This window comes from Patiria miniata, unplaced genomic scaffold, assembly GCF_015706575.1.
Source record: "Patiria miniata isolate m_02_andy unplaced genomic scaffold, ASM1570657v1 HiC_scaffold_11, whole genome shotgun sequence".
Lineage (NCBI taxonomy): Eukaryota > Metazoa > Echinodermata > Asteroidea > Valvatida > Asterinidae > Patiria > Patiria miniata.
The window spans coordinates 4650065-4675916 of NW_024037049.1; the positions used below are offsets into that span (position 1 = coordinate 4650065).

General features: G+C 39.4%; 1 protein-coding gene across 1 annotated transcript in view; it reads left to right on the plus strand.

Moving 5' to 3' along the window:
- Window positions 1–757: 757 nt before the first annotated feature.
- Window positions 758–25852, plus strand: part of LOC119742597 (hypoxia-inducible factor 1-alpha-like) — a 31375-nt gene continuing 6280 nt past the window's right edge. The window contains exons 1-13 of the mRNA XM_038218710.1: window positions 758–1059; window positions 4922–5109; window positions 7937–8106; window positions 11653–11868; window positions 12603–12799; window positions 16895–17001; window positions 18467–18614; window positions 19496–19635; window positions 22370–22599; window positions 22913–23017; window positions 23498–23640; window positions 24406–24908; window positions 25506–25615. Coding sequence (XP_038074638.1) covers window positions 1007–1059; window positions 4922–5109; window positions 7937–8106; window positions 11653–11868; window positions 12603–12799; window positions 16895–17001; window positions 18467–18614; window positions 19496–19635; window positions 22370–22599; window positions 22913–23017; window positions 23498–23640; window positions 24406–24908; window positions 25506–25615 — 2310 coding nt within the window. The 5' untranslated portion in view covers window positions 758–1006. The remainder of the gene's footprint in view (window positions 1060–4921; window positions 5110–7936; window positions 8107–11652; window positions 11869–12602; window positions 12800–16894; window positions 17002–18466; window positions 18615–19495; window positions 19636–22369; window positions 22600–22912; window positions 23018–23497; window positions 23641–24405; window positions 24909–25505; window positions 25616–25852) is intronic.

Genomic DNA, 25852 nt, shown 5'->3' on the forward strand with positions numbered 1-25852 from the left:
ATGCTTTCCACAGACGTCATCTAAGATACATACTAGGAATTCGCTGGCCAGAAAAGATATCAAATGAAGACCTGAAACCATGGAGAAATATTTCTCCATGCTGAAACCAACCAAAAGCCGTGGAGTGTAAACATCATTCAAAAACAGAAGATTGAGCTGGCTCGGTCATCTACTGCGTCTGCTACAAGACGCACCAGCAAAGATTGCACATGACGAAATACAAAGAAAGTGAAAAGACCGGCAGGGGGAAGAAACGAACATGGTTAGACACAATTGTTAACAACGACCTCAAACCCCTAGGCAGCATAGACCTGAACAAGGAGACCAATGACAGAGCTGGCTGGAGACAACAGATCAGACGCGCAATGTTTAATTAGAAACGAGTGCGCAACAGACGACGACCACGACAAGGCTAGAACGCAAGTCTAACATCCTGGGGGAGAAAACCGCCGTGACGTCAACGTGCGCGTCTAGGCCACACTGGAAAACAGGGCCCAAGCCATGTGATATTTAGACTTGATTCAGTCCAGGTGTTATGAGCTCCGACAGGATTAAAACAATCCGTAAGCGTCACAGGGTGTAATTCAAAACTAACTTAGTCATTGAAATGTCATGTAAACAAAATCAGAATTCGCTAATAAAACATCTGAATTTCCAATTATTATTCGATCAGAACAGGCTTCCTCAGCGTGAACTGAGGACTTGTGTGAAGTTTACCACAATGTCGTCATATCAGACTATTTTTATTTTTTCTAGATTGCACTCGACTCTATCTCGCACACTGTAGTTTATCAGACGAACGTACGGTAACATGCAATGCGGACAATCCTTGGCAGTGTTCTGAGACTGTGGCATTACATGTTGGACTAGTACTTTTTATTCACGACCGAATCTCTTCATATCAGATAGGTAGATTGATAACCTGTTGATCCGAAGAAGTTCCTTTGTCTAGGATTCACAAGTCGACTTACCGAGGACGAAAGTTTGCGGGAAAAGGACCGAAATTATGCATCGTCCAAGCTCAAATTCAACGTCGCCACCAAAAGAAAAGAAGAGGAGGTGAGTTGAAAATATTGCCTTAAAATTTGTATTGTAATTTGTATTATTAACTGTGAATACTGAAGTTAATTGCCTCTAAATTCATTAGTAATAGTTGAATATACATTGTAATGAGGCCTAGGGTTCTTATATTCATTAAATTGTGTCTTTTGAATAATTTTAATTACTCAACCACTGAGGTCTGAGCACGTTTTTGTACGCCGGTCAATGGCAAGTCGAAATACGCGTACTGTCATACAGTATAAACAGAGCACACAATGGGTAGTCTACACTTGGTCGTCATTGTCGTGGAGGTTAGTTTTGGTTTAGCATTAGCAATAAGCAGGTCAAGATATTGGTGAAAATGTAGTTTAGGACACCTGTATTTTTTACTAGTTCCATTCAAAAATGACTTTTGCAAATGACTGTCTTATTCCAAACTGACTTTTGCAGCCTTAGCCTCAAGACTTTTGACTTTATCACTTGTCACCCTGTGCACAAACGCTATTATTAGACTGGTCTGAAAATTTCGAAATTGTTTTCTCAGTCAACACTTAATATTGTCCCTGGTAATTTTGACTTTTTTAGGACATATTATCACATTCTGATGGCTGATATTAAGTCACTGAAGGGAAAAATTAGTGATAGCCAGTTATATCATGGGAATCTTTCCTTTTTTATCAATTTTCCAGCCAGGTTTTTGTAATTTTGATCACTAAAGTCACTTGTCCTAAACTACACTTTTACCAAGACGTTAACTGCCGTTCTTGATTTTTTCTTCAAGCAAACGTGTAATTAAACGTTGGCATATGTGCTTATATTGTCCCAGTGTAAAACATGGATTTATTTAATATTGTTAAAAAGTGTGTTTTAAAGAAACATTGCCATGCAGGAAAGAGAAATATCCTGACGCCACTTGTGTACAAAGTCTATGGAGAGTTGAGTGCATTTTTCAACAATTTTTTGCAATGACTGACCTTCATTGAGATAATATATGATGAAAAAAGTGGAGTCAGGACGCAACATGGATACATGTCCCAGTCTGAGACATCACAATCAAAATGACATTCTGTTTCAGATTTCTTTTCCATTTTAATGAAAGACTAAAAGTTTTCTCATGAAAGTTGTAATTAGTACAACTGAAAAGAATACTGGTACCGTAGTGAATGTGATTGTGGTAATCTATGAGAGTAGTCAGTACACATCGTGAATCATATTAATTTTTATTAAAATTAAATCCTCCATTTTTACAGTTAGCCCTAACCCTCCTCAATCCTCCAAAATCATCCTCGTGGTTTTGGAGGATTTTGGAGGATTGAGGCTGAAATAGTATTTTTTTTAGATAAGGATTTTGGAGGATTGAGGCTGAATGGTATTTTTTTCAGAAAAGGATTTTGGAGGATTGAGGCTGAATGGTATTTTTTCAGAAAAGGATTTTGGAGGATTGAGGCTGAATGGTATTTTTCAGAAAAGGATTTTGGAGGATTGAAGCTGAATGGTATTTTTTCAGAAAAGGATTTTGGAGGATTGAGGTTGAATGGTATTTTGAGGCAGGACTGTCTGAAGATTTTGAAGGATTGAGGGGCTGGGTACCCTTCATTTGAACATTTAAGCACTTGCAACATTTTTGGATGAGGAAGATTTTGGAGGATTGAGGATGAATGCATCTTGAGGCAGGACTGTCTGAAAATTTTGAAGAATTTAGGCGCTTTTGGAGGATTTTGGAGGATTGAGGATGGTTCTTAGCAAAGAGGCCTAGGGGGTTAGGGCTAGTTCAGATGTACGTGTACACTGTACATAGTATGTAAACAATCTTAGCTATTTCAACAAATATATATTTTGTGATTTCACAATATCTACCTCTCGATTTTTCAATTGTATTTTCTTTGTAACAAACAGCATTCTCTGCTATTTGGTATTCATATGAATTTGGCAAGGAAAACAAAAATTATAGCTACATGTACATACAAGTACTTAAAAAGGATAAGTTTGTAAGAACATCACCATAGTGTATTTGTTGTGATTGGTTTAAAATAAATATTTGAAGTCTGTCAAAATCAATGATAATACATGTATATGCAATTTTTACATTGATCTCCCCCTTTTAATTATTTTGCAAATAGGCTTTCTGTTGGCAACAAACTACCAGCACAATATTTGCTAGTATCGTTTTTATATGGTACAGTGTACAATGCATTGTACCTGTACATTTACATCCTCACAAGAATACATCTTGGCCCATGCTTGACCGATGCTTGACCCATGCTTGACCCAACAAGAGCAGAATTAAAAGTGTGTACATGTACAGTGTATACGCATTCTGAAATTTGTATCCCTTGTGGAGACATTACTTTGTTCTCATGTAGTAAAGTTTTTGAGTTTGAAAGTGTGGTTTCAAACCGCTCTTATAGGCCTATTAACCAGAATTAATTTCCTTCGCTGAAATTCGGACTTAATATCCCTTTTCTAAAACTCTTCCATTTGCGACAAATCAACCCACCTTGGAAATTCCTACTTTTTGAGTAAAATCTAGAATCTTTTTTGTAAAAACCTTGTGGAGACGTACATGTAGTCATCTATATAGAAATTGCCCTGTGGAGACGTATACAATCTTTTGTTCCCTATTGTGTGCATGTCTCCAGAGGGCACGGTGTATTAGATCATGTACATTGTACATGTACTGCATACAATGTATGACGCATTAGATTTGCATGTTCATTAGCAGTGATCCTAGTTCACAGTGTAATTAGGAAGTGCAGTTTGTTATTCAGTTGAACCAAGGTGTTGATTTGGTCAGATCAGTTTCAGTGTCCGTACTTACCGATACGTTGTATATTTTACATTACGCATGATGTACAGTGTATAGAGCTAGTACACACAAAATATATACATGAACACATTTGTTAATTACTATTTAAGTATGCATGGATTAGGCTTGTGCGGTGTTGTATCGTGAGAGTCCACGGTATACCGTCACAAAAATATCGCGGTAGTTGATATTATTAGGTACTTTTTTGGGCTGGCTCTTATGTTGTCAAAATACAACACGGTGATAGGGAAACTGCAAACAGGCAGGATGGGCAGAACTTCAAAGGTTCTGCTGGACAACTAAATAAGCACAAGTTTTATCTTATCTAGATACCGGTACCTTGACAAGGCATCTAAACAATAAAAATCCATATAGTGCAGACTTGGACTGTTTCTGTCACTTGTTTAAAGGGATTTTGCACACATCTGACGACATTAAAGATGGTAAATTGCAGTAAAGAAATTCCATACTGAGGTTGTCGGTATTTCCGTATTTTGGACATCATTTGGTAGGCCCTAGGCTATTGTTCAGTATGTAGGCTGTGATGCCTGCCCGCTTCACTGTCGAGCAACCAAAACACACTTGCTTGTTTTGCATACGCTATGTGGACATTCCTTTGTTTTCGTGTAGTTAAGAATCTCGGTACAAAAAATAACTTTACTTAAACTGGGAAAACTCTTTCAAACCCCAATTTTTCTTTTTTGATTTCCTTGAATGTTTCTCTTCATTCTGCGACGGTATAACCCTAACCCGAAAATGCCTCTAAACCTGTTTTCCAGAGAGGGCGAATAATTATTATGTGGACACGGCTTAGTCCACATAACGTTAACACAACCTGCATTATGTGGACATCTTTTTTTCACATGCCCACGTAGTGACTGTAAGACAAACTGACACACATTCCTTTCTTCTTTATAGTATAGCGATGATTTAGAGTTTCGGATTTGCATACGCGTAATGTACACATGTTCATGTGTGTAACATCTTAACAATTTGTTGAGGAAAAGCTGAAGTGGAGATTCCATGTGCATGTTCCAGTGGATGGTAACTCTGTCCAATTTTCTCGCCTTACAGGAATTCGGAGAAGAGGAAGTTGAAATCGCGCAATGCAGCCCGGACCAGACGCGAGAATGAAACGGCCATCTTCTATGAGCTCGCCCATCAGTTGCCCATGCCACACAGCATGTGCGCTCAGCTGGACAAAGCTGGCATCATGCGACTGCTCCTCAGCTACCTCAGGATCCAACATTTCACACCGAAAGGTAAGACTAAAAACGAAACAGAGATCACGTGACGAGTCACATGATGTTTCCACTCTTTCTTCTCTGGGTATCACACATTGGAAAAGAAGGACCCAAACATTTAAGAATTTGAAGTCCGAACATTTGTCATGAAATATTGTCCTGTGCACATGTTCTTGCTTGCACATGTACATTTACAGTTTACTAGTACTGAGTGTACATGTCCCACAACTTGCGAGAGAAAACTGTGCCGTGACAAGCGTAGTGCTTCCCGTAGCCTAGATGTATGAATGTACTTGTCAAGTTTAAAATTCACGATACCTTGTCATCAATAAAGCCACACCAAAAAAATAGTTCTGCTTCCGATTACATGGCATTTGAAAATAGGGTAGGTAGGTAGGGAAATTAATTTTTTTTTTGGCAATTTTTTGGTTACATACGTTCATATGGAGATGTCTGTAACTTTACGTGTAGTAAAGGGTGAAAGGTAGTAATTGATGGTTTTCATGTATTTTTCCCTCTTTTTTCCCCAAAAAAAATAGGGTAGGGCTGTCAAAAAAGGGTTGGTAGGGTAACCGGAAGCAGAACTATTTTTTTTTTTGCCTTAACAATGATCTTAATTTAGACATCAGTAACAGACCCTACATGTACACGTACGTATGCATTAAGGCGGATTTGGAGGGCACTGGTTTTGTCTTGCTTGGATAGGCAGGAGTTGCCTTTTTGTGTGTTAATTATTACTACATGTACATTTAAATAAAGAAAACCCTCAATAGATTTCTCCAATGCATAAGGTCTATCAGAAGGCATACAGGAAACACATTTAGAATTTTGTTGTATTTGTTTTGAATAGCACACCATGCTCTTCATTCCCCACCCCCCACCCCTCCTTTGTGTGTGAAATATTTGCCAATTGATGTTCATAAAGTGTAATATTTATGGTAGCATTTGGAGAACAATCAACATTGTTACAGTTTATAAGATTCCAAGTAAACAAATACATGTACGTACATGTACCTAGTACTGTATGCAGGATACATAAATGTATAGCTCACTGGTGTGTGTACGTGTGCATAATACAATGTACATCTTTATTTTCAGGAAATTGTGATTTATGGACGTGAACATGTAGTTATTGCAACATTGTGACCCGACCGAACTCATGACCTGACACTGAAATAATGTGCCCTCCGCTGCGCTGCACTTATGCCCTCAATTTAATTGCTTTAAAATGTGTCAATGTATGCAACTACAATTTATGTAGTCATCTTCTCTTTTGTAATTTGGTAATTGTAAATGATATCCAAATTTTGCAAAGTCCATCGGTACGGTATATATTGAAAACAGATTTGTGTTATCTTTTCCAGGAAATAAAATTTGTTTTAATGATTTCCACCTGTAACGAACATGAAATGATCTCCATTGGTACTTATGAAGTACATGTGTACATGTACATGTACGTACAATAGTTTAAGATAACATTCAACATTTGCTTTTGCTGTAATTTTCAGAAATGAATGGATTTGTGGGTTAGTATTTTACAGCAATTATTGTTTCATACATGCTGGAAAACAAAGGGAAAAAATGCTGCTCTTGTAGTCTGGTTCCCTGAACCTACATGTACATTAGACGAAACAGAGCAATTTATCGGAGAATTGTTAGTTGAGGGAACTAGACTAGCTGGCTTGCACCTGTTCACGGATGTGTAACTGATTGCAAACAAAATGTGGACTAACTAAATTTGGTAAATGGGGGGCATACAGTATTTGAAAAAGTCAGTATTTTTCCATTGATGGTCGGCCGTTCATTGTTGGAAATTGATACAAAAATTCAACTTTTTCTTGAAAATGACATCACACCAGGTGCCATGATTTCACAGGATGCTTGAGACTATTATTCACTTACAGTCCAGTAAGGTACCGGTATTTCATAATAAGTTGGTAGGTTTGTTTTTTATGTTTGCAAATGTTGTATGACCTTTTTTAGAATTGGTCAAATTATATTTTTACATGTACATCTATGTACTTGTACAGTTTCTGACATTCATGGATATTTACTTCCAAACGAGCCTGAATAAATCTAGAATCCATCAGATGTAGGCAGGTAAATGTTTGCGTCGTTATCATTTTCGTTCTCACGCAAGTATGCGATGTGAAAACAGACGTGATCCATACGGACCTTGTAACGAAAATAGTTAGTATTTATAAGTAAAATCCGTTTTTAACCATTTCCAAGTGATTTCTGATCTATTCTGAGGCAATCTTGTCAGTGTTGTAAATAAAGAGATCTAATAATGTAATCCTTTTGAACAGTTGATAAAATTATACACAAATTGACACAGGTTTGCTTTCTGAATTTAATGATTTATTTATTCCTGCCCTTTCATCTTTGCCATATCACAATAATTTGTTGACTCGCCAGCCGGGCTACTTAAGGAATAGTTGGAATAGTTTGACTAGCCCTCCGCTGTTTTGACTAGCATTTGGCTAGCGGGCTACCGCTAATTTCAAACCCTGGGAACCTGCAGGATTCACTGGGGTGAGGCTTAGTATAAATGAGACTTGGCCATATCCACAATTTTTGGAATCGATTCCGATTCTGTCTGGGAATCGTGATTCCATTCGGATTCAATTCCAAATTTCCCAGGCAAAATTTTGGGGAAAAACCTCCATACTATAAAGAGTCTACGTGAAAAGTGTACATGTATAATTATTTAATGGACAGCCAAGAGCATGTGCTATACTGCATACACATGAACTTGCATGTCAACTTGTGACCACTGCATCTTGTTTTTTTAACCTTGACATTTACAATAATATTTGCCGTGACTGTCTTACTATCTCAACAGCGATCAAGTCTGAACCGGTGGACGTCGATGAAGACCTACCGCTCACGGCCGAGCAGCTCATCGATAACTACTACCTCAAGGCTCTGGACGGCTTTGCCATGATGCTGTCACAAGAGGGCGACGTCATCTTCATCTCCGAAAACGTCTCGCATTACATGGGTCTCAAACAGGTATGGGATTGATATTTACGAATTAGGCCAAGTAAAAAAAAAAAAACCAATTTCTCATCCCTGCCTGCTTCCTTTTTCCCGCGCACCTTGTTTTTTGGGGTTTTTTTTTCTTCATACATTTGCAATATATTTTGCAAATATTATCAATATATATTGTCCTTTTTGTTTGTTTCCAACAAAATTGTAGCTATGTAGAAAGGTTGACGGCTCCATTGGTCACAATTTTGTATCGGCAAAAGAGTGAAGAGAATGGAAGAATCCATCTGCCATCTTTGAGGGGGGGGGAAGGGGGGGAAGGGGGGTGGCCTCTTTCATTTTTTTTTTAAGCTGGGACGAGAAACTTTTTTCTTTTTTTTTACTTGGCCTAAGTGTAGAAATTGATAATTCTTAACTATTTGACAAGTTTTGAAAGTCCTACATAGCATTCTGTTAACCCTAACTCCCTAGCTTGATTTACTAGCAACCCTACCCATCCTGGCAAATTCCAACACCATATGGGAAACTGCAGTCACATATTTCTGACTTTCTGGAGGTGTGCCAACCCAATGTAAAAGACTAGGGGTACTGTACCCATCCTGACAGATTCCAACAAAATATGCCGTTGGGGTTTGATGGGTTGAGTTCTGTTTGGGTTAACATTGGGTTTTGTTGTAAGTTTATAAGTGTAAGCACTGTAGACTCAGTTCCATCCGATAAATTGTGAGAATGTATTAGGTACCAATAGAAAATGGTGCGCATAAAGGATACATGTGTGTGGCTCGGAAGTGGCAATGTACATAATGTATATCTTACATCAAAATATTGAAATGTATTAAGTCTGGTGAAATTATCATACAAAATGGTGATGTCATAGTCAACTTTTCCCTAGCTGTATACGTATCCTGTACACGTACAATTTGTAATGGCACCTATTCAGGGGGATTTTCTGTTTTTTTTGCTGAGTCTGTTTTGAGGGGCAATAAAAAATGTGAAGACTTGTGAAGAGAGCTTTTTTCTCATAGTGGAAGTTACTGAACCTTAAGTTTCATTTGTGTAAAGAATTAATTACTGCGTTGTATGAAAACAAACATGGACCAATCGCCTACAGTATTTCAAGCAAAGTTTAAAATCTACATGGCCTCGTCCTGTTGCCCTGGAAGTCATTACCCTTTGTGGTTTCCAGTGATTGAGGATATCATGTGCCCAATGCGGAAAATCTTTTTCACCATGCTGAACATGTACAATGAACCTGTTTATACGATTTCAAGATCTGAAATCTGAACGTACAGTATACATTTGTACATATATCTAGGTATATGTAAAGTGTACGTTTATACTCAAAATTAAGGTATTCATGTATGTTAATATGACGTACATATTTGTACACACAATGCGGTCAATAACCTACCTGGCTTTTTGCCAAGAGCTTTGTGTCAATTGATGAGCAAAGCATATGGGGAAAATAACATGGGCCGTTGAACCTGAAATGACATGAATGACTAGAATGTGAATAGTATTGCACAATTGGGTTCAAAACCACCAAAAGCTAGATATCGTATTGTGGACATTCTGAGAAAGGGACTACATGTATCAACATGAAACCTATACTTTTGTCCTTAAAAGTTTCCGGGACATGCTGGAAAAATCACTTTTTATCAACCGGACATGTTAAAAAATGACGTCAGCTACAGCAAATGCACTCTGCAAAGTATAGTGTACATGTACATGTATGTGCATGCATATGGTACATGCACATGACATGTTTGTTTTTGTACATATGTACATGTACATGTACATGTATTGATAAAAACATGTCATGTGCAATACATGTATTAATGGACTTCCATGTAAAAGTTTCCTTACATGTACAACTCACTTTGAAAACTCTTTTATAGGCCCTACTACATGTGTTACATGTACTTGTGGTGATTAATATTTTCTTTAATTATTTGTTTCTGTCAAATGTATGTACATAGATGGCAAAATGGGGCTGTTAACATAATAGGGCTGTTTGTTTCCAAAAAAGCGGACTTTGAATCGACCCATTTCAAACTACAGGTTACAGGCTTTTGTGTCTGGGCCTTTTTATCTAGAATGTCCTCCAAACTGTGCGGTGATGCATATCTGTGTATTACGGTGTGTGTACAAGTACCCATAGTATTTAGTGCATTTTGGGTTCATGTAGAGTATTCTGGAAGTTGACAAGGAAAAACTCTTTCCCTTGTCAACAATTTGACCTTAACAAAGGACGTGTCTGATCGTTTGATGTTTGAACGCAGGCATTGAATTTTCCTCGGATCAGCTGATTTCTTCCTTTTTAACTGCTCTTGTATGCTATCAAAACTTGAAAAACACTGCAGTGAGTTTTGTAAAGTTTAGGAATTTTTTTTTTTTTTTTTTTAGTGACTTGTGAACACGAAGTATACAATTATGAGAATAGTCCATGTTCAGTACATGTCTACTGTTAAAGTAGCGTTTCCCGTGTTCTTGAACAAATTCAATTTATTTGTCTGTTAATTAAGTTTTCACAGGTATATTTTATTCCAACCAAAAGTCTCCTTTTTTTCTTCCTCTGTTTTGGACATCTGCAAACCTCTGGGGAAAAAAGGGTTTTGTTTTGGGCACAAACAGATCCATTTTCTGACATGTCTGAGCTGACTGGCTCCCGGTCCATACCGGTACATTGTTGATACTGATTGTGGGGCAGGAACCAGCCTACCCCACCAGAACAGAATTATTGTCTGGCAGCCAATAATTCAAAATTGTAAAGTAAAAATTCAATAACTAAACTTGGGCAAATTTCTTTTTGGTTGATGTCTCATTCAAAAGTGAATAATTTTTTTATTGCTAGCTAGAAATAGCAACTTCGAAAAGGAATCTAGTTTTTGGGGATGCAAGTCCAAAAAAGCACGGGGAAGGCCACATTAATGGCATGAAATTCCCTGTTGTGGGTCAAACTTTTTATCATAGTTATCGGTAGTTTTAATTTATGATAAAATGCCTTTTTCACTGTCATGATTTTTTTCCCCGTGAAATGTAAAATCAGTATTGAAATATCACATTTATCATTGCACCTCAAAACTTGCACAGACTCAATTTTTTTTCCTCAAATGGAAAGCTAGAAACTGTATAGAAAATCTGTGTAAGGCCAAAAAAAAAAAATATTCGGTCTCTGGTCAGACCAAAGTTCCGGAATTGACGCGGCCACGCGGCTTTTTTTTTTTTTTTTGCTTTTTTTTTTTTTTTCTTCAAGCTTGGATTGTACAGACAAGGTGGGTACTATTTTGCTTTTTTGGTGTCCTCATGTACATTGGTGTCCTCCATAATTTGCCTTGGTGCTTTCGATCATTTGCCTTGGTGCAATTTCCCATTCCTTGGTGCTCTTTGGTAAAAAAAAATTGAGGTGCGGAAATAGAGGGCGCTGTTGGAGCTACCGCGGAACATTTTGGAAAAAAAAAAGATCGACGAGCATGATTAAAATCGACGCGTGCGCTGACCAGAGACCGACTTATTTTTTTTTTTGGCCTAATTCATGTATTTGTTGACTTATTTATCTCTCTTTGACAGATTGACTTGATCGGGCAGAGCATCTACGATTTCTCCCATCCCTGTGACCATGAGGAGATCAGGGAGCATCTCGCCGACCACCACTGGATGGGCCAGGCCAACGGCAGCAAGACCGTCAAACGACAACAGCGGGAGAAGCACCGGTTCCTGATGCGCATGAAGTGCACGCTGACGGCCAAGGGAAAGATCGTCACCCTGAAGGCTGCCACATACAAGGTCCGATACCTCAAGATAATTCATTACTAGCACTACTTTATTAGAAAAGCCAGGTTATTTGCAGCTTTGCTGATATTGCTGGCAACATGACTTTGGGCGTAATCCAATGACTTTGGGTGTTATCCCTTGGTACATGGTATACATGGGTTGATGGCTTCTGACTTGCGCCCTTGAACAAATACATCAATTGGCAAAACGGGGAACTGCCAACATTGGGCTGGATAGCTCAGTTGGCGAGTGTTGGAACGATGATCCGATAGCGGTAGCGGGTTCAAACCCTACTTCATACAATTCCTTTGATCAACTTCAAAATTAAGCCCTTTTTTTTTTGAAGGATCAACATTTACTAATTGAGGAATTTTTCACGTATGGATTGGAAGATTCAGGCATAAAAATTGCAACCAGATCTTACGAAATGAGGCTTGAGGCCTTTTTTCCCTTTATTAGTTTTTAGAAAGAATATATGTAATCCTAAATTTGGAATGAAGAGTATGGCATTATGTGGGTGAAAATATCAATAGCTGTTGTTGATTTCTGTGGTGCCAGATGGGCGGAGCCTAATACCATTAAATGGGTCTCTTGGGTTCCTGCACAGGGAAATTTTTGAGGATTCAAGACCTACAAAAATGTATTCCTAAAAAAACAAGCCAAGACATTCAGGGCGAATGACTACATGAAGATGATGTTCCATTCTCATTTTTTGTGTTTTGATCTAATGTATTTTGAATACTCAGGTGGTGGATTGCAATGGAATCTGGAAGGCGGCCCCATCCATGATGACCTCCAACGGCTACCCTCTGCCTCAGCTCAGCTGTCTGTCCCTCATCGCTATGCCCATCCACCATCCAGCTAACATAGAGATACCCATGGACAAACAGACTTTCCTTTCCAGGCACAGCATGGACATGAAGTTCACATACTGCGACGACAGGTAAGAAAACAATAAGACTTTTCCGGCAAGCCTAGTAAAACTGGTTTCCAGACCAATTGCCTAAGGGTTCTAGGTAGTCATCCAAGTCAAATTTGTGGGCCAAGGGGAGGCTGGAACAAGTCTAATTCACCGTTGAGAGTCCTGAGAAAAAAATCGGGTATCTGTTAAAGAAACCTAACCCAAAAATTCAAATCTCGGAAGTATCTGTTCAGATTGTTTATAAAAGTTGGTGAGATAATACTACCACATCATTGTGATGGTACGGTCACCAATGAATACAGCTTTCACTCACGCATGGCCGTATGTGCAGCAGGCCGTCTGTTGTGGCACGTACATGTATAAAATCAGCAACAGATCTTTTATTATAAATACCAGTACATTAAATACACATTTGAATCTCATTTTTATTCTTCAAGGCTCAGCATATAAGCCGCCCTGTGTATAAGCCGCAGTAAACATTTTCATGGGCAAAATCAACGTATAAGCCGGGGCTTATATTCCGAAAATTACGGTACATGTCCCATGTCCCATGTCAATGCAGCAATTCATGTATGTACAGTGAGTTTTATAGCTTTATGGTGAAAACTGCAACTTTTGCAGGCGTCACAAACGTGACACCTGTTTTGTTCTTCCATGTAGCCTGGTTATCACTTTGAAAATTCCCCACAAACGGCATTCAAAACATTACTTTTTCATTGTCTGAGGACCTACTGAGTAATTTGAAAAGTTGATTATGGGTACCCGATCCGTCAATCTGGATCCGGTTCCTGACATCAACTGTCCGGTACTCGGGTACCCGGTTCCGCCTTAGGCTGATGTGTAACGCTATAAACTCCGTGCATAAGTACCGTACCCCTCAACAATTACAAGAGATAGTTGGGAGAGACCACTAGAACGGATGTTTAAATGCATTGCTTGGTGTGGGAAGCTCGTGTGTTGACGCAGCTGGTTCAGATAAAGATTCGTTGGGCGTCCCTCGCGAACGAACCAGTGGTAAGAAAGCTGCATCAAGAGGTCTAGGTGAACTTCACATTACACAATACACTGTCAGTGAGAGAACTTTGAAGAAGTCAAAATTTATAGGGTGAATGGTTGTAACCCCTCCTGCCCTCTTAAAAAAATTAAACAATCTCACTAAAATACGTTCATCCTTGAATGTGCATACTGACATCAGGTCGCGACTGTCCCTAGATTTTCGGTCTCTTTTTTTTCTTCTCCTGGTCTCAAGTTTCTAGTGAAATATGATACGTGAGGCACCTGGGCCAGTTCAAGGCTGCTCTTGTTTTTTGGCCCATAAATTCAACATTTACAGGAGCCTGGAAGGATGGTTTCATATGCAGGACATCCTGCTCGGTGGGTGTGCACGTGTTTGTGTGAAGGGTTCACCTGGCTTCAAAGGGCCATTCAAAAACTTTTTTTAATGCAATCCTTGAAAATGCACCTTAATTGTAATAAATTCCATTAAATTCCAATTTTTTTCAAATTTCAAATTTTCATTTTCTGGAGTGACTTGGTGCCTATTTTGTGTGTTATTCATGAGCGAAATTGTGATGTCTTTCAAGGCAGAAACTGCAGTGTTACAACCTCTCAAAGACCAAAAGTTGCCAGATTTTTTTGCTGTGGTAAATTTTCCAATCTTTGCGATTCATTGTTGTTTCGGTACTTGACAGTGAAGTCAATGAGCAAACTACTTGTATGCCTAAAAAAATTAAATGAGCAGTTTTTGTTTGTTTACAATGAACAGAAAACCTCTAAACTGAAGGACTGTGTGCTTTAATGACATCACAATAACAGCATTCTCAGTTGTCGGGCAAAGCATGGAACATTTCTAATTTTTTCCAAAGTGCACTTTACAAAAAAACAAAACAAAACAAAACAAAAGGGAAGTTTCATATTTTTCATACATTTTTCATATCATCTTTTCTCAGGAACAGTGAGACATTAGGCTAGTTTCCTCTCAACCTGACTTTTGGATTTGGATAAGTAAAAACTATCTGATAGAACATAAATTTTCAGCCATTCCATGAAGATGTGCCCCTTTAAACCTCATGTCAAGAACCTTTTGAAGCGGCTGCGTCATGTATTACAGTGCTGACGCCAGAGTCCCTGCCCTTCACACTGCACCTGCTGTGCCATGCTAAACCTCTGAAATGTGAAACATGCAACCAGCAAGGTACATTCTATTTTGACAACAGGACCCTTGAATTGAACAGTTCAACTGGATCAATAGATTGCATAGGCAGCCATGTACACCGTACCTCTCTATGCGGTGTCATATTGGACATGTACTGAATGCTTTGGGATGGGCAGTACCTGCATGTTTCTTCTCAAAGCAAGCTCGGTATTTTTAGAATAATTTTATATTTTTTTTATTTATTCATCAAAGCCAAATACGCTGAATAGAATAAATTTAAGTTTAATTTAGATTTTCAAAATTCACGAATTTTAACTATTTCCGTGTTTAAAATCAAACACAAAATAAAATTTCTTTGTTATATGTTTGTACCAGTTGAGTACAAATACAGTATTTTGGATGAGGTTTATAAAACAATGAAAAGAAAACAAATAGCAAATTAATTATTTTTTTTAAAATTAAGATCTAGCCTTTTCTATTCACATCTGAAATCATAGTTTTAATTAATTTGGAAGGCATGCTGGTTCAGACAGACAATTGTTTTAAGAGCCTTTCTCCCCCCCCCCCAAAAAAACAAAAAAACCCAGAAGTGGCAATTTTTACGGAAGTCATAACTCGTTTTTTCACGGATATAGTTACGGAATCGCAACATCAATTGAAGCAATTCAATTTGGTAGCTCAATAAGATAAATATATGCTGAAGGTGCAGGGTACAAATTTTCGAGAGGACTTTTTTTAGTTTCCCAAAAATACATTTTCTTAGTTTCATTGTTTAAAATCAAATCCTTCTTTTTATTGCAGTAGATGGAATTATTCTTTCTGAGTCATGACTATGGAGTTTTTTTTTAAAGGGAAGTAAAGTCTCAGAACCATTCCTTTGACAACTGACACAGACGCGCCACCGTCAATTTCTGTAAAAATAGTAACAGCAGGATAAAACAAAAAATGGTAAAAAAGAAAATATGTTTGTGCAGATCTCTCTTGCGGCACTGTTTGGAAGCACCAACAACTGGAGATAATTACTTTTATACCTGAAAGGTGTTTCCATATCACATTCCACCTGCTGTTAAATTTAATCAATTTCAGCTTGAGCTGCCCCTTGGATAAAAAGGATTATTGATCACATGCGCCCAGCATTAACAGTCAGGCATGTTCCAATTCAGTGCACATATTATAGCACACTCGCATGCTTCACGCAATTACAGTCTCGAACAAAGTGGAATATAAAATAGGACTTCGTCTACATTTGATAAGAAGCCATAAAACAAGCAGGCAAAGACCTGGGGAAAATAATCAATCTGATTTAAAAACGAATAGAAATCTGTCTGTCCTAATTGCGAGACTTTGCAACTCCAACGGTTAGTTGTTCACTTCCCAATAGGACTTCCAACTACAAAATCTAATTAATGAATTATTTGCAACTCAACAATTATTCAGTTCGTAGGGTAAACTAGTTCCGGTAATCCTGTCGGGATTGAATAATTAGGGAGCGCATCAGTTTGTGGATAAAATCAACCCCAAATAAATGTCTTCTTTTTTTTTTCAGAGTGTTGCAGACGCCTCAAAAGAAACAAGTACTTTTCTTAATTTTAAAGTTGAACAAAGAAATTGACTGGAGTGGGGTTTGAACCTGCGACCTCCGGATTGCCGTTCCGGTGCTCTACCAACTGAGCTACCCAGCTCTATGTTGGTGGTTCCCCAGTTTGTCTATGTCTTTGTTCAAGGGGCGCTAGTCAGAAACCATGAACCCGTGTATGCAGGGTAGCCAGGGATCACACCCAAAGTCACGATGCTAGCAACATATAGGCAGTGCAACAAACCCGGGAAATAGCAAATGGGGATCACAGAATGAAGATGCAGCTTTTTTTTTATTAACAGTTAAAATCCGTTAGGAGAGAAAAATTTAATAGCAAGGACAATACATCCTTAATTGTTTTATTTAATCTTATTTTTTTTCCTAGAATTCAAGAGCTGCTTGGCTATGATCCCGATGACTTGGCGAACCAGTCCTTCTATGATTTCTACCATGCCTTGGACAGTCACACCATCGACAGGTTCCACAAAGATTGTGAGTGTTCTGAGCATAAGCAACTTCTTGGTATCACTAGGCAAAATCTACGGTCAGAAATTCAAAACTTACAATACTTGCCTGACCATATTTTGTACTGAAAGAAAAGTGCATTTGACGGCTTGAAATCAGTTGGGCTTGATCTGTTGTGTCAGATTTCACATCAGTAATATTTGTTGTCAGGCCTACCTGTATATGGTTATAAAAACAAAAAGCCTTCATAGCATCCAGATCACTTGTGTCATTCACTTTTCTTTCAAGTTTAATTTTAGAAAATGCTAAATGGTAGAATCAGGTCTCTTGCCTAAAACGGTTCTCCTACAGTGTGTGTTTTCCAGAAAAAAAACATGTATTGTTGGAAAAAGACGTAGGTAGTGGGCAAATTTGTTGAAATGGATAAAAAAAATATTTTTCAAACTAATTCTCCAGTGGATTCTCTTGCCATATCTAGTTGTGGGTCATTCGTGTTTTGCAGTCCATGAACTTTATGAATACAATTGTACGAGCCGTCAAGGGAAGGTTTGCTGGGCAGTGCCTTTGGTCTTGAGGCTGGTGTTTCTTGCCTGCTTTCACTGATTAGACCCACAGTGTCACATGTAGCCTTAGTCAATTCAGTAGGGTGCTGTGTTTTTCGCCCTATTGAAATGCACTACTTAGCCCACCAACCGACGTTAGACAAATAACGGTAATTCTGTTAAGTGCAAAACACTGTTGGGTTATTCACGCTGCGCTGCCACCGCGCGGCTCACGAGGGAAAAGAAAGCACTCTCGGTGTACTGCCCATTTGCTAATGAGTCCCCTTTTATAGCAGGTTAAATAAAGTCTGTGTATGCTAGCATGCATGGCTTGATGCCCTGTCGTTAATTTGCAGCAATGGGTTTCATATGTGGTGTTTTTTTTCTGTAGAACTAATGAGCAGCATAATAACAGACTGAAAAGCCCTTGTGTGGGTTTTTTTTTTTTTTTAGTAACTCTGCATGGTTAATTGGGGGAGCTTCGGGGCATTGGATAGTCCTGAAGATGAAAAACTAGATTGTGACCCCACCTGGTTTGAGACAAAAATATTGATATTCTGGCAAATAAAACCTAAAAATGAGTAACCTGTTGGCCAGTGTCTTTCAAGTTATAATTAACTTCTTATGTTTTTACAATTGGTCCGGATCGATTGTGTTCACATTTGATTAAAAAATGCAACTATAATGCCCTCAAAATTCCATCTAAATTCACATGGATTAACAAAACAAAACCAAAAATGGTAAGTCATTGTGCAATGAGAATGCAGTTTTGTGTGTGGATATGAACTTTCGTACCATTTTTTTTTCACTGTGAAAAACAGCCTTTTCTGTGGTAACCGCTTGGTAACGCATTGTAACACATATTGTGAATTGTGTTTACAGTTTTCCTTCGTAGAAATTCTGCCAGAAAATTAATTTTCTTGTCTGAAATTCCTGGTTTGTTTTTCTAGTGTTTGCCAAGGGCCAAGCCACCAGTGGACGCTATCGCTTCCTGGCCAAGAAGAGTGGCTTTGCATGGATGGAGACCCAGGCCACGGTCATCTACAACAACAAGACCAACAAGCCACAGTGCGTGGTCTGTGTGAACTACATGATCAGGTACCTAATTGACTCGTACTTAAGTATTTTTTTTTTATCTTGGAGGGCCAGTCCTCTGTAACTTTTCCACTGACTGACTGACTCCCCGACTGTCACTTGTGACTCGGACTGGTTGCAGACTGGTGAGGAGAGCTGGGCAGTGCTGTTGTATAGGATTACCCGTAATGCCAATGAATGGCTTAAATCCGGCCCATTGTGTAGACCAGATACATGAAAAGACTTCCAGTGAATAGACATTCTGAATCAACTCAATAGGATTTTGTGTGCTCTGACTTTGGGTTTTTTATTTAAACCTTTCCTTCGTCTTCGGCTTCGGCTTTGCCTCCGACTTCTGAATCACTGAGAGGCAAACTAAACAAAAATATTCCAACTTTTGGCTTCCTATCAACCGATTGAATGTTTCTGAAGCATAACAGGCGCCAAAATGTAGCTGGAGTTCCAGAAGTTGGGGGTCTAAAATCTCCTTAAGCCGAAGATGAAGCCAAAGCCAGTCATTTCGAAAACGCTGTATGGCTGGTCCAGGACCAGCTTACTAGGCTTGCCTAGTCTCGTTTCTAAAAATGTTGAATCTGGTTTAAGAGCATACAACATCAATCGATTGAGTACTTGTAACGATTCCTTGAACCCTAACTTTCACAACGCAGCGAAATCCTGCAGGTGATTCCAGGATTTTGGATACTTTTTGTTTTTGTTGCGTCATTGTTTTCAGCAAATTCTGCCTCTGAAGTTTAGTTGCTTTGCTTTTTGCCTACAGTCGCTTCAAAATAGACAAAGGCTCAGTAAGCAGAAAATCTTGTGCTTAGCAGCGGCGTGAAATTGGGCCCTGATCTTACCGATACGGTTATTCAATTATTGATTGATTGTTTTGTCCCCTCTTCCAGTGGTGTGGAGAATGAGGACGTAATGCTGTCCACTCACCAGGTTGATGAAGCCATGCAGATGAGCACAGAGAAGACCTTTATGCCTCGGCCAGATGGCATGGATGATGATGAGTTCCCACTCTACCTGACAGGATCCAAGAGTAAGTAGTGCCAGACTGCAGCCAAAGGGCCTTTCACACTATCCAAACATCTCTGTGTTTGACCCCGGGTCCAACACGGAAGTTTCAGGAACCCCTGTCACACTAGCAAGAATCACACACGGCTTCTACCTGGGTCCAGCACTCACATACCTCATACATATTCATGAGCGAGAGCCGAATTCTCACTGGTCCATTCACCATTACCCGAAGCAATCGTGGAACTATCTCCCGGGTGTAGTACGCACGTGTGAACATCGCCCTAGCTACACATGAAAAGATGGCGGCACACGTAAATGTTAATTAGCGTTTTCCCGAGCTCAGTGGATGCTGAACTGGAGAACATTGTGGATAATAAAGATGCCTCCTCTACTAAAAAAGTTGTCCATAATGCAGTACAAACTCTTAGGAGTTACTGTTTTGCAAACAAACTGATTTTTTTCTGAGGTTGAACAATAATATTATTCTGGTGAGCTGGACAAGTTTCTCCAAAGATTTTATTTATTCTATGGATTTTATGTTACGGGAAAATTCGGCAACTGAATATGTATGAGGTATGGTAAAACAAATACAACATGGTTTATTTCTGGTGGATAGTCGATATTAGCTCCCCTCGGTATTGGAAGTTGACAAACTAGTTCCTTCAGCTTCTCCTCGGAAACTAGTTAATCAAGTTCAAATACCTCAGGGAGCTTTTAATATCGACTATCCACCCTCAAACCATGTTATATTTGTTTAATGTAGCGAGCACAGTAGGCATGCTATACAGTTTGAAATGCTCAAAGTACAAATACTGAAAAAGGATCAACTTTGTACCACCTCTGCGGAGTCTATTGTAACCTGTTCTCTTATTATTCCAATGCTAAGTATCCTTCTAGACGATTTGTAGAAGTAATATGATTAGTCTTGTTGCTGGTTTTTGCATATCAAAGACCCACATTCATAGAACAGCTGTTATTGTCATGGGTAACACAGAGATAATCACTTCAAGATGTCTTCAGGCCTCTTGTTCGCAGTATTTTTTTTATTCCGTCCACTTTTCTCCTTCACTTACATTTATTTAATACAAGTCTTTCACTTTTGCCCACTCACACATGCATGCATGGATGTCACAGCAGCTGTTTTTATTATTGGGAGATTATTTCTGCTTCTTTGATGTATCTGGAAAAAAATTGAAGGACTTTGATAACCACAAGAGCTTGAATGCATTTTTATCGGTCAACATTTTCTGACTTGGCCTCGTATGTTCAGAATGCTTGTTCGACCGTGTACATTTGGAGAGGGTCCTTTCCAGTGAATTAAGCCGTGTAGGCACAGAAAGTCCGGAGCATGATTTTAACCCTGCGACCTTTTCAAATAATCTTGTGTGTATTACATTACGTATTCAATGATGTGGACAGCGGTGAAGTCGGATCTGGGTCGAATGTGTCGCGCGTTCCTTGCCTCGGGTGGGATATACATATTTTGGTCTGGAATTTTGGAGTGGTGTGATTATAAGGGGGATTATGTGGTTGAGGGACGGCAGGCCGGCCTGGTGCCGCTTACTGGGCCTGTAGCATTAGAAGCCATTGAAGTTACTGTCCCTGTGCTATTTTTTCAAGTTTTAGCTTGAAAATAGATTCTGTTTTTCATTACATTTGCTATATTTTTCAAGCAGTACAAAAGTTATTCACTTTTGAGTGAGACATTGAACAAAAAATCCGTTGAAATATTTACAATGTACTTTACGAATTTTGAATTATTTGCGGCCTGCAATAATTCAGGCGTAAATTTTTGTGCGTTATCGAAGCACAACAAACCCATAATAAAAGTCTATTTTCAGTGGGTTTAAAACATCCAAAATAGAAAAAAAAGTAGCTTTTTCCAGTTAAATGAAACATACAAATTCAAAATTTGTTTGGAGACAAAATATTGAATGTGTTGAATAGCACGGGTAGACAACTTTAAAAGGAGTGGAAACTGTGGAATAACTTTCCATTACTAATCGTTTTATCCACTTTATCTGTGAAGTTATACTAATGTTTTGAAAACTAAACATATGCCTCTTAAAAGAAACTCAGTATTTTGTCATGCTGCAGATTTGGTTGCCAATAACATCAATATTTTTTTAAGTCAACTGGGGGTCGATCTTTTTTACAGTAAAAATTCACTCATTGCTGTATAAGTTTTCTAAATGCAGTTCAAACTACTGATATGTACATACTGGACAGACTAGCTACTTTCGTTTATTGTGTGGTCCTCAAATCCAACACTACGCTTCAAAGTGTATATTTTGTGTGTTGTTTTTGAGAAAAAAACAAATTGAAACTAAATATATTAGTTTCACCGACTCCCTCCCAATGAAGACACTGTCAAAACAAGTGTGTTTAGTTTCTCAGTCGAGTCTAAACACTGAACACTGTTGAACTGAGCACCTAGTTATGTAATTAATATTGCCATTGGCATCTTGCATGCTACGTCCATCGTTCAACGCATGCCAGTGGTCACCAGTATTGTAGTGGAGTCCAACATGAGTCCGATCACAAGTCTCGGTCACAAATAAATCACAGATCAGTTCACAAGTCTATTCACAAGAAGCACAAGACGAACAATGATCTCAGGACTGGATGACTTGTGATGGACTCATGATGGACTTAACCACTGCACTGGTTGTCACTACACCAACTGACAACATGAACAAACTTTTTGTCGGCTTCCAAAGTTGAGTGAATTCTTTTTTGATTCGTTGTTGCCTCAGGCAGTGTGATGAACCCGGAGGATCTGACTTACTTGGCCCCAACCCCGGGCAGCGCCATGGTCCCCTTGGATTTCCCCAGCCCTCCGGCCAGCATCCCCGAGACTGACCTCATGCAGGAGCCAGAGCCGCTGGACGGACAGCAGGAGTTTACGCCGTTCTTTTCCTTCATTCCCTTGGCTCCTGGCAACAAGGAAAAGCAGTCTAAAGACGGGGGAGTCATGATGAACCAGGTGAGAACAAGGAGAAAATGAGAGATTTAGAGGTAGCGTATCAGGATCAGACCCATGTGGTGGGAGTGTGGCCTAGTGGTTAGGGTTTGTGACTCATGATCAGAAGGTCAGGGGTTTGAATCCAGCTGCCAACTATCAAGTTAGTGTAAAGTTTGAGGACACAAGCATCAGTGTCTCTCCGCTGAATTTCAGTCTTCAACTGTCCAAAACTGCACAAGCCGAGTGCTGCATTTCTAGATGTCTGAAATACATCTTAGTCTTCTTCCTTTGACAGTCTCTTTGGTCGTTTTTTGCTTGTTTTTTGTTTGTGTAGGATTCCTCCCTGCGGAATGTGGCCACCCCTGACTTGATTCTCCCGGACAAGAACTCCCCCATGAGCTCCAGCAAAGATCCACTCTTGCTGGATTGCACCGCAGAGGTAAGTCTGGGACCCCTTTTGTAGTGAAGCATTGATCACTTCTGCCAGCAGTTGCATACTACACAATATCCAAACTCACTTGGGTAGTAGAGGTATCGTCACAAAAACTGGGCTGATCACCTGTCCTTGGCCAAGGGGTTCTTCATGGAACATGATCTGTTACGAGTCCTTCGTGGATGCTTTCAGATTAGGTCTTGCTCTGCCCAGGTGTAATTTTGGGGTATAGCTGCAAGCGACCCTTTTGCCCGTCTTTGTTCCTTATTTTAGAAGCTCTTTAACTTGAGTGGCTTTTTTTGGTGGTTGATTTGATAGTTTCAAAAAAAAAGAGGGAAAGAGAGACCTAATGCTGTTGGAATGCTGCAAATGATCACAGTCAGTTGAAACCTGCTGATGCCTTCAATTTGTAATGCTTTAGCATCATGAGTGAACATTTGAAACAACTTTACACCGCGCTTAACGTTCATTCTGTGTCTATCATAGGCTGGTGGCCAACTCGATGACCTGGCAATGAGGGCGCCCTACATCTCCATGAGTGACGACTTTGACTTCAGCGGGGACAAATTGATGGTGGACACCCAGCTGCCGGAGACCTGGGAGCCCGTGGATCTCTTTGGAAACAATTTGTAAGTGGTCGTATGAAAAAGTCTAAAATTGCAAAAAGGTTGGGGAAAAAAGTCTACTGAAACTTAAAACTGAAATTGTAGATTGTGTCGTTGTATAATGACAGCCCTATGATTTGACTGTATCTTTTCCAAATGGATTACAAAAAACTATATTTTGCTTATGTGCCTATTTTTAAAGGGCCCATGCAATGTAATTTTTTGAATGCTATCCTTGAAAATGCACCTTTGAGTGCCATTTATCCTTATTTTCAATTTTCGTTTTGCCATTTTCAAGGGTATTTTGATGCCTTTTAGGTTTTTATGCTGATGAAAATTTCCATATTCATGAGCAAAACTGTGATGACATTCCGGGCAGAAACCTCAGTGTTACAGCTATTTCAGAACAAAAAGTTGCTACAATTTTGGATATATTGCCGTCATAAATTTTCTTTTCCTTGGTGATTCGTTGTTGTGTAAGTACATGGCAGTAAACCAATGAGCAACCCTTTCTCACAAAATGAGTAAATTTTGGGTTCACAATTTTAATTAAAAAAAACCCTTAACTGAGCGGTGTCTTCCTGAAATGACATCACAGCAACAGCGCCCTCAGTTGTCTGGAAAAGTGTGGAATGTTTAAAGAAGTGTATTTTTCAATAAAATCAACCAAAAAGGGATGTCAAATAGTGTTCATATATTTAAGAGAGGTAGAAAGTTTTTAAAAATATGTTCATAAGAAAAGTCATCGCATGGACCCTTTAAGAATGACCATTTTCTTCTAACGCACAGGAACAGCACTGCCTGCATGGACTCTATGATATCGCCATCCTTCAAAGATCAGCAGCCAGAATTGCTGAGTCCGTCATCTGGCTCCCTGACTTCTGTGGGCAACCCTTACAGTCCACAGTCCCTGTCCCCGTACAGCCCCCAGTCAGTCGGGTCTCCGATTACACCCGTCAACAAGCTGTGCCAGAGCCTGCCCAACCTGTGGTTGTGCCGTGACGACGACTTGGTCGGGCCGACCCCACCACAACAGCAGAAGCAGCAGGGTTACTGGGAGACCAACAAGTCTCCACTGGCAGCTTCTCCTCCGACCCGCTCCCCACTGATCAGCCCAGCTCTCCCCGGCAAGCATCCCCCTAGACCGGAGGTACAGCAAGCTCTGAAGAGGAAACTGGAGACCCGTAACGGCAGCCTGTACAGCAAAATGGCTCGACTGAACGAGGGAGGAAGAGACTCAGGGGGTGGGAACAATCCAGGAGGTGTGGAGCTGGATGCACTGCAGCCTCCAGGTCAGTTGGAGTAGAACTTAAGACAATTGACCTATCGCTGCAGAATCGCGTCAACGCAGCTTGTGAAATGGTGTCCGATTACATGATATACAAAATGGAGGCGGAACACTCAAAATCTGAGACAAACAAAACTTAGTGTACAAAAATTCCATATGGTTGTCTAAGGGGCGTGGCTAACTCGCAAACAGCGATAGGTCAATTCCTGAGTTTATGTTTGTTCTTGTACATAAATTAATCATAGGCACAAACTTAGTTCCATGACTTACTAGCCGTTTCGGCAAGTCTTGTAGTTCTCTAGATATAGGACTTTAAAATATGCACCTTTAAGATGACGCCTTATGACCCATCATGACGCCATCGTGACATTGCTCGTTTGTTTTACCTGTAACACATCCCTGACCAAGTACATACCAAGTTTCAAGCCAATCAGTTATAGTTCTCTAGATATAAGACTTTAAATTATCACCTTTAAGATGACGTCACATGACCCATGAAGATGATGTCACTTGTCTAGGACCATCTTAACCTTAGGGTCTTTGTCTGTGCCTAGTTTAAAGTCAGTAAAATAAAAGTTCATGATCTTTAATTTCTAACCAGGAGGCGGTAAAGAGAGGAGCACTTTACAGTCGCTGTTGTTTCAGCCAGGTGGGAGGAGCATCAACAACCCTTTTGGCCACTCCTTGCTGCTGCAGAAAGTTGCTCAACAGGTAAGAAATTGGGTTGCGTTGTAAAGGATTATACTTTGAAATGTGCAGTTTTCTTTTGAATATGTAACCTGTCACCACAAAATGAGCTTAAAGTCGGAAAATGCAATTTTGCAGTACATTGGAGCAAAGCCAAAATTTGAAGAGTTGGTGATTTTTTTTGTTTCCAGGTGAACCTCAATCTGTTAGTCCTGTTTTACCTTGGTCCGATTTTTTAGTTCTGTCAAACTTCTTTGAAAC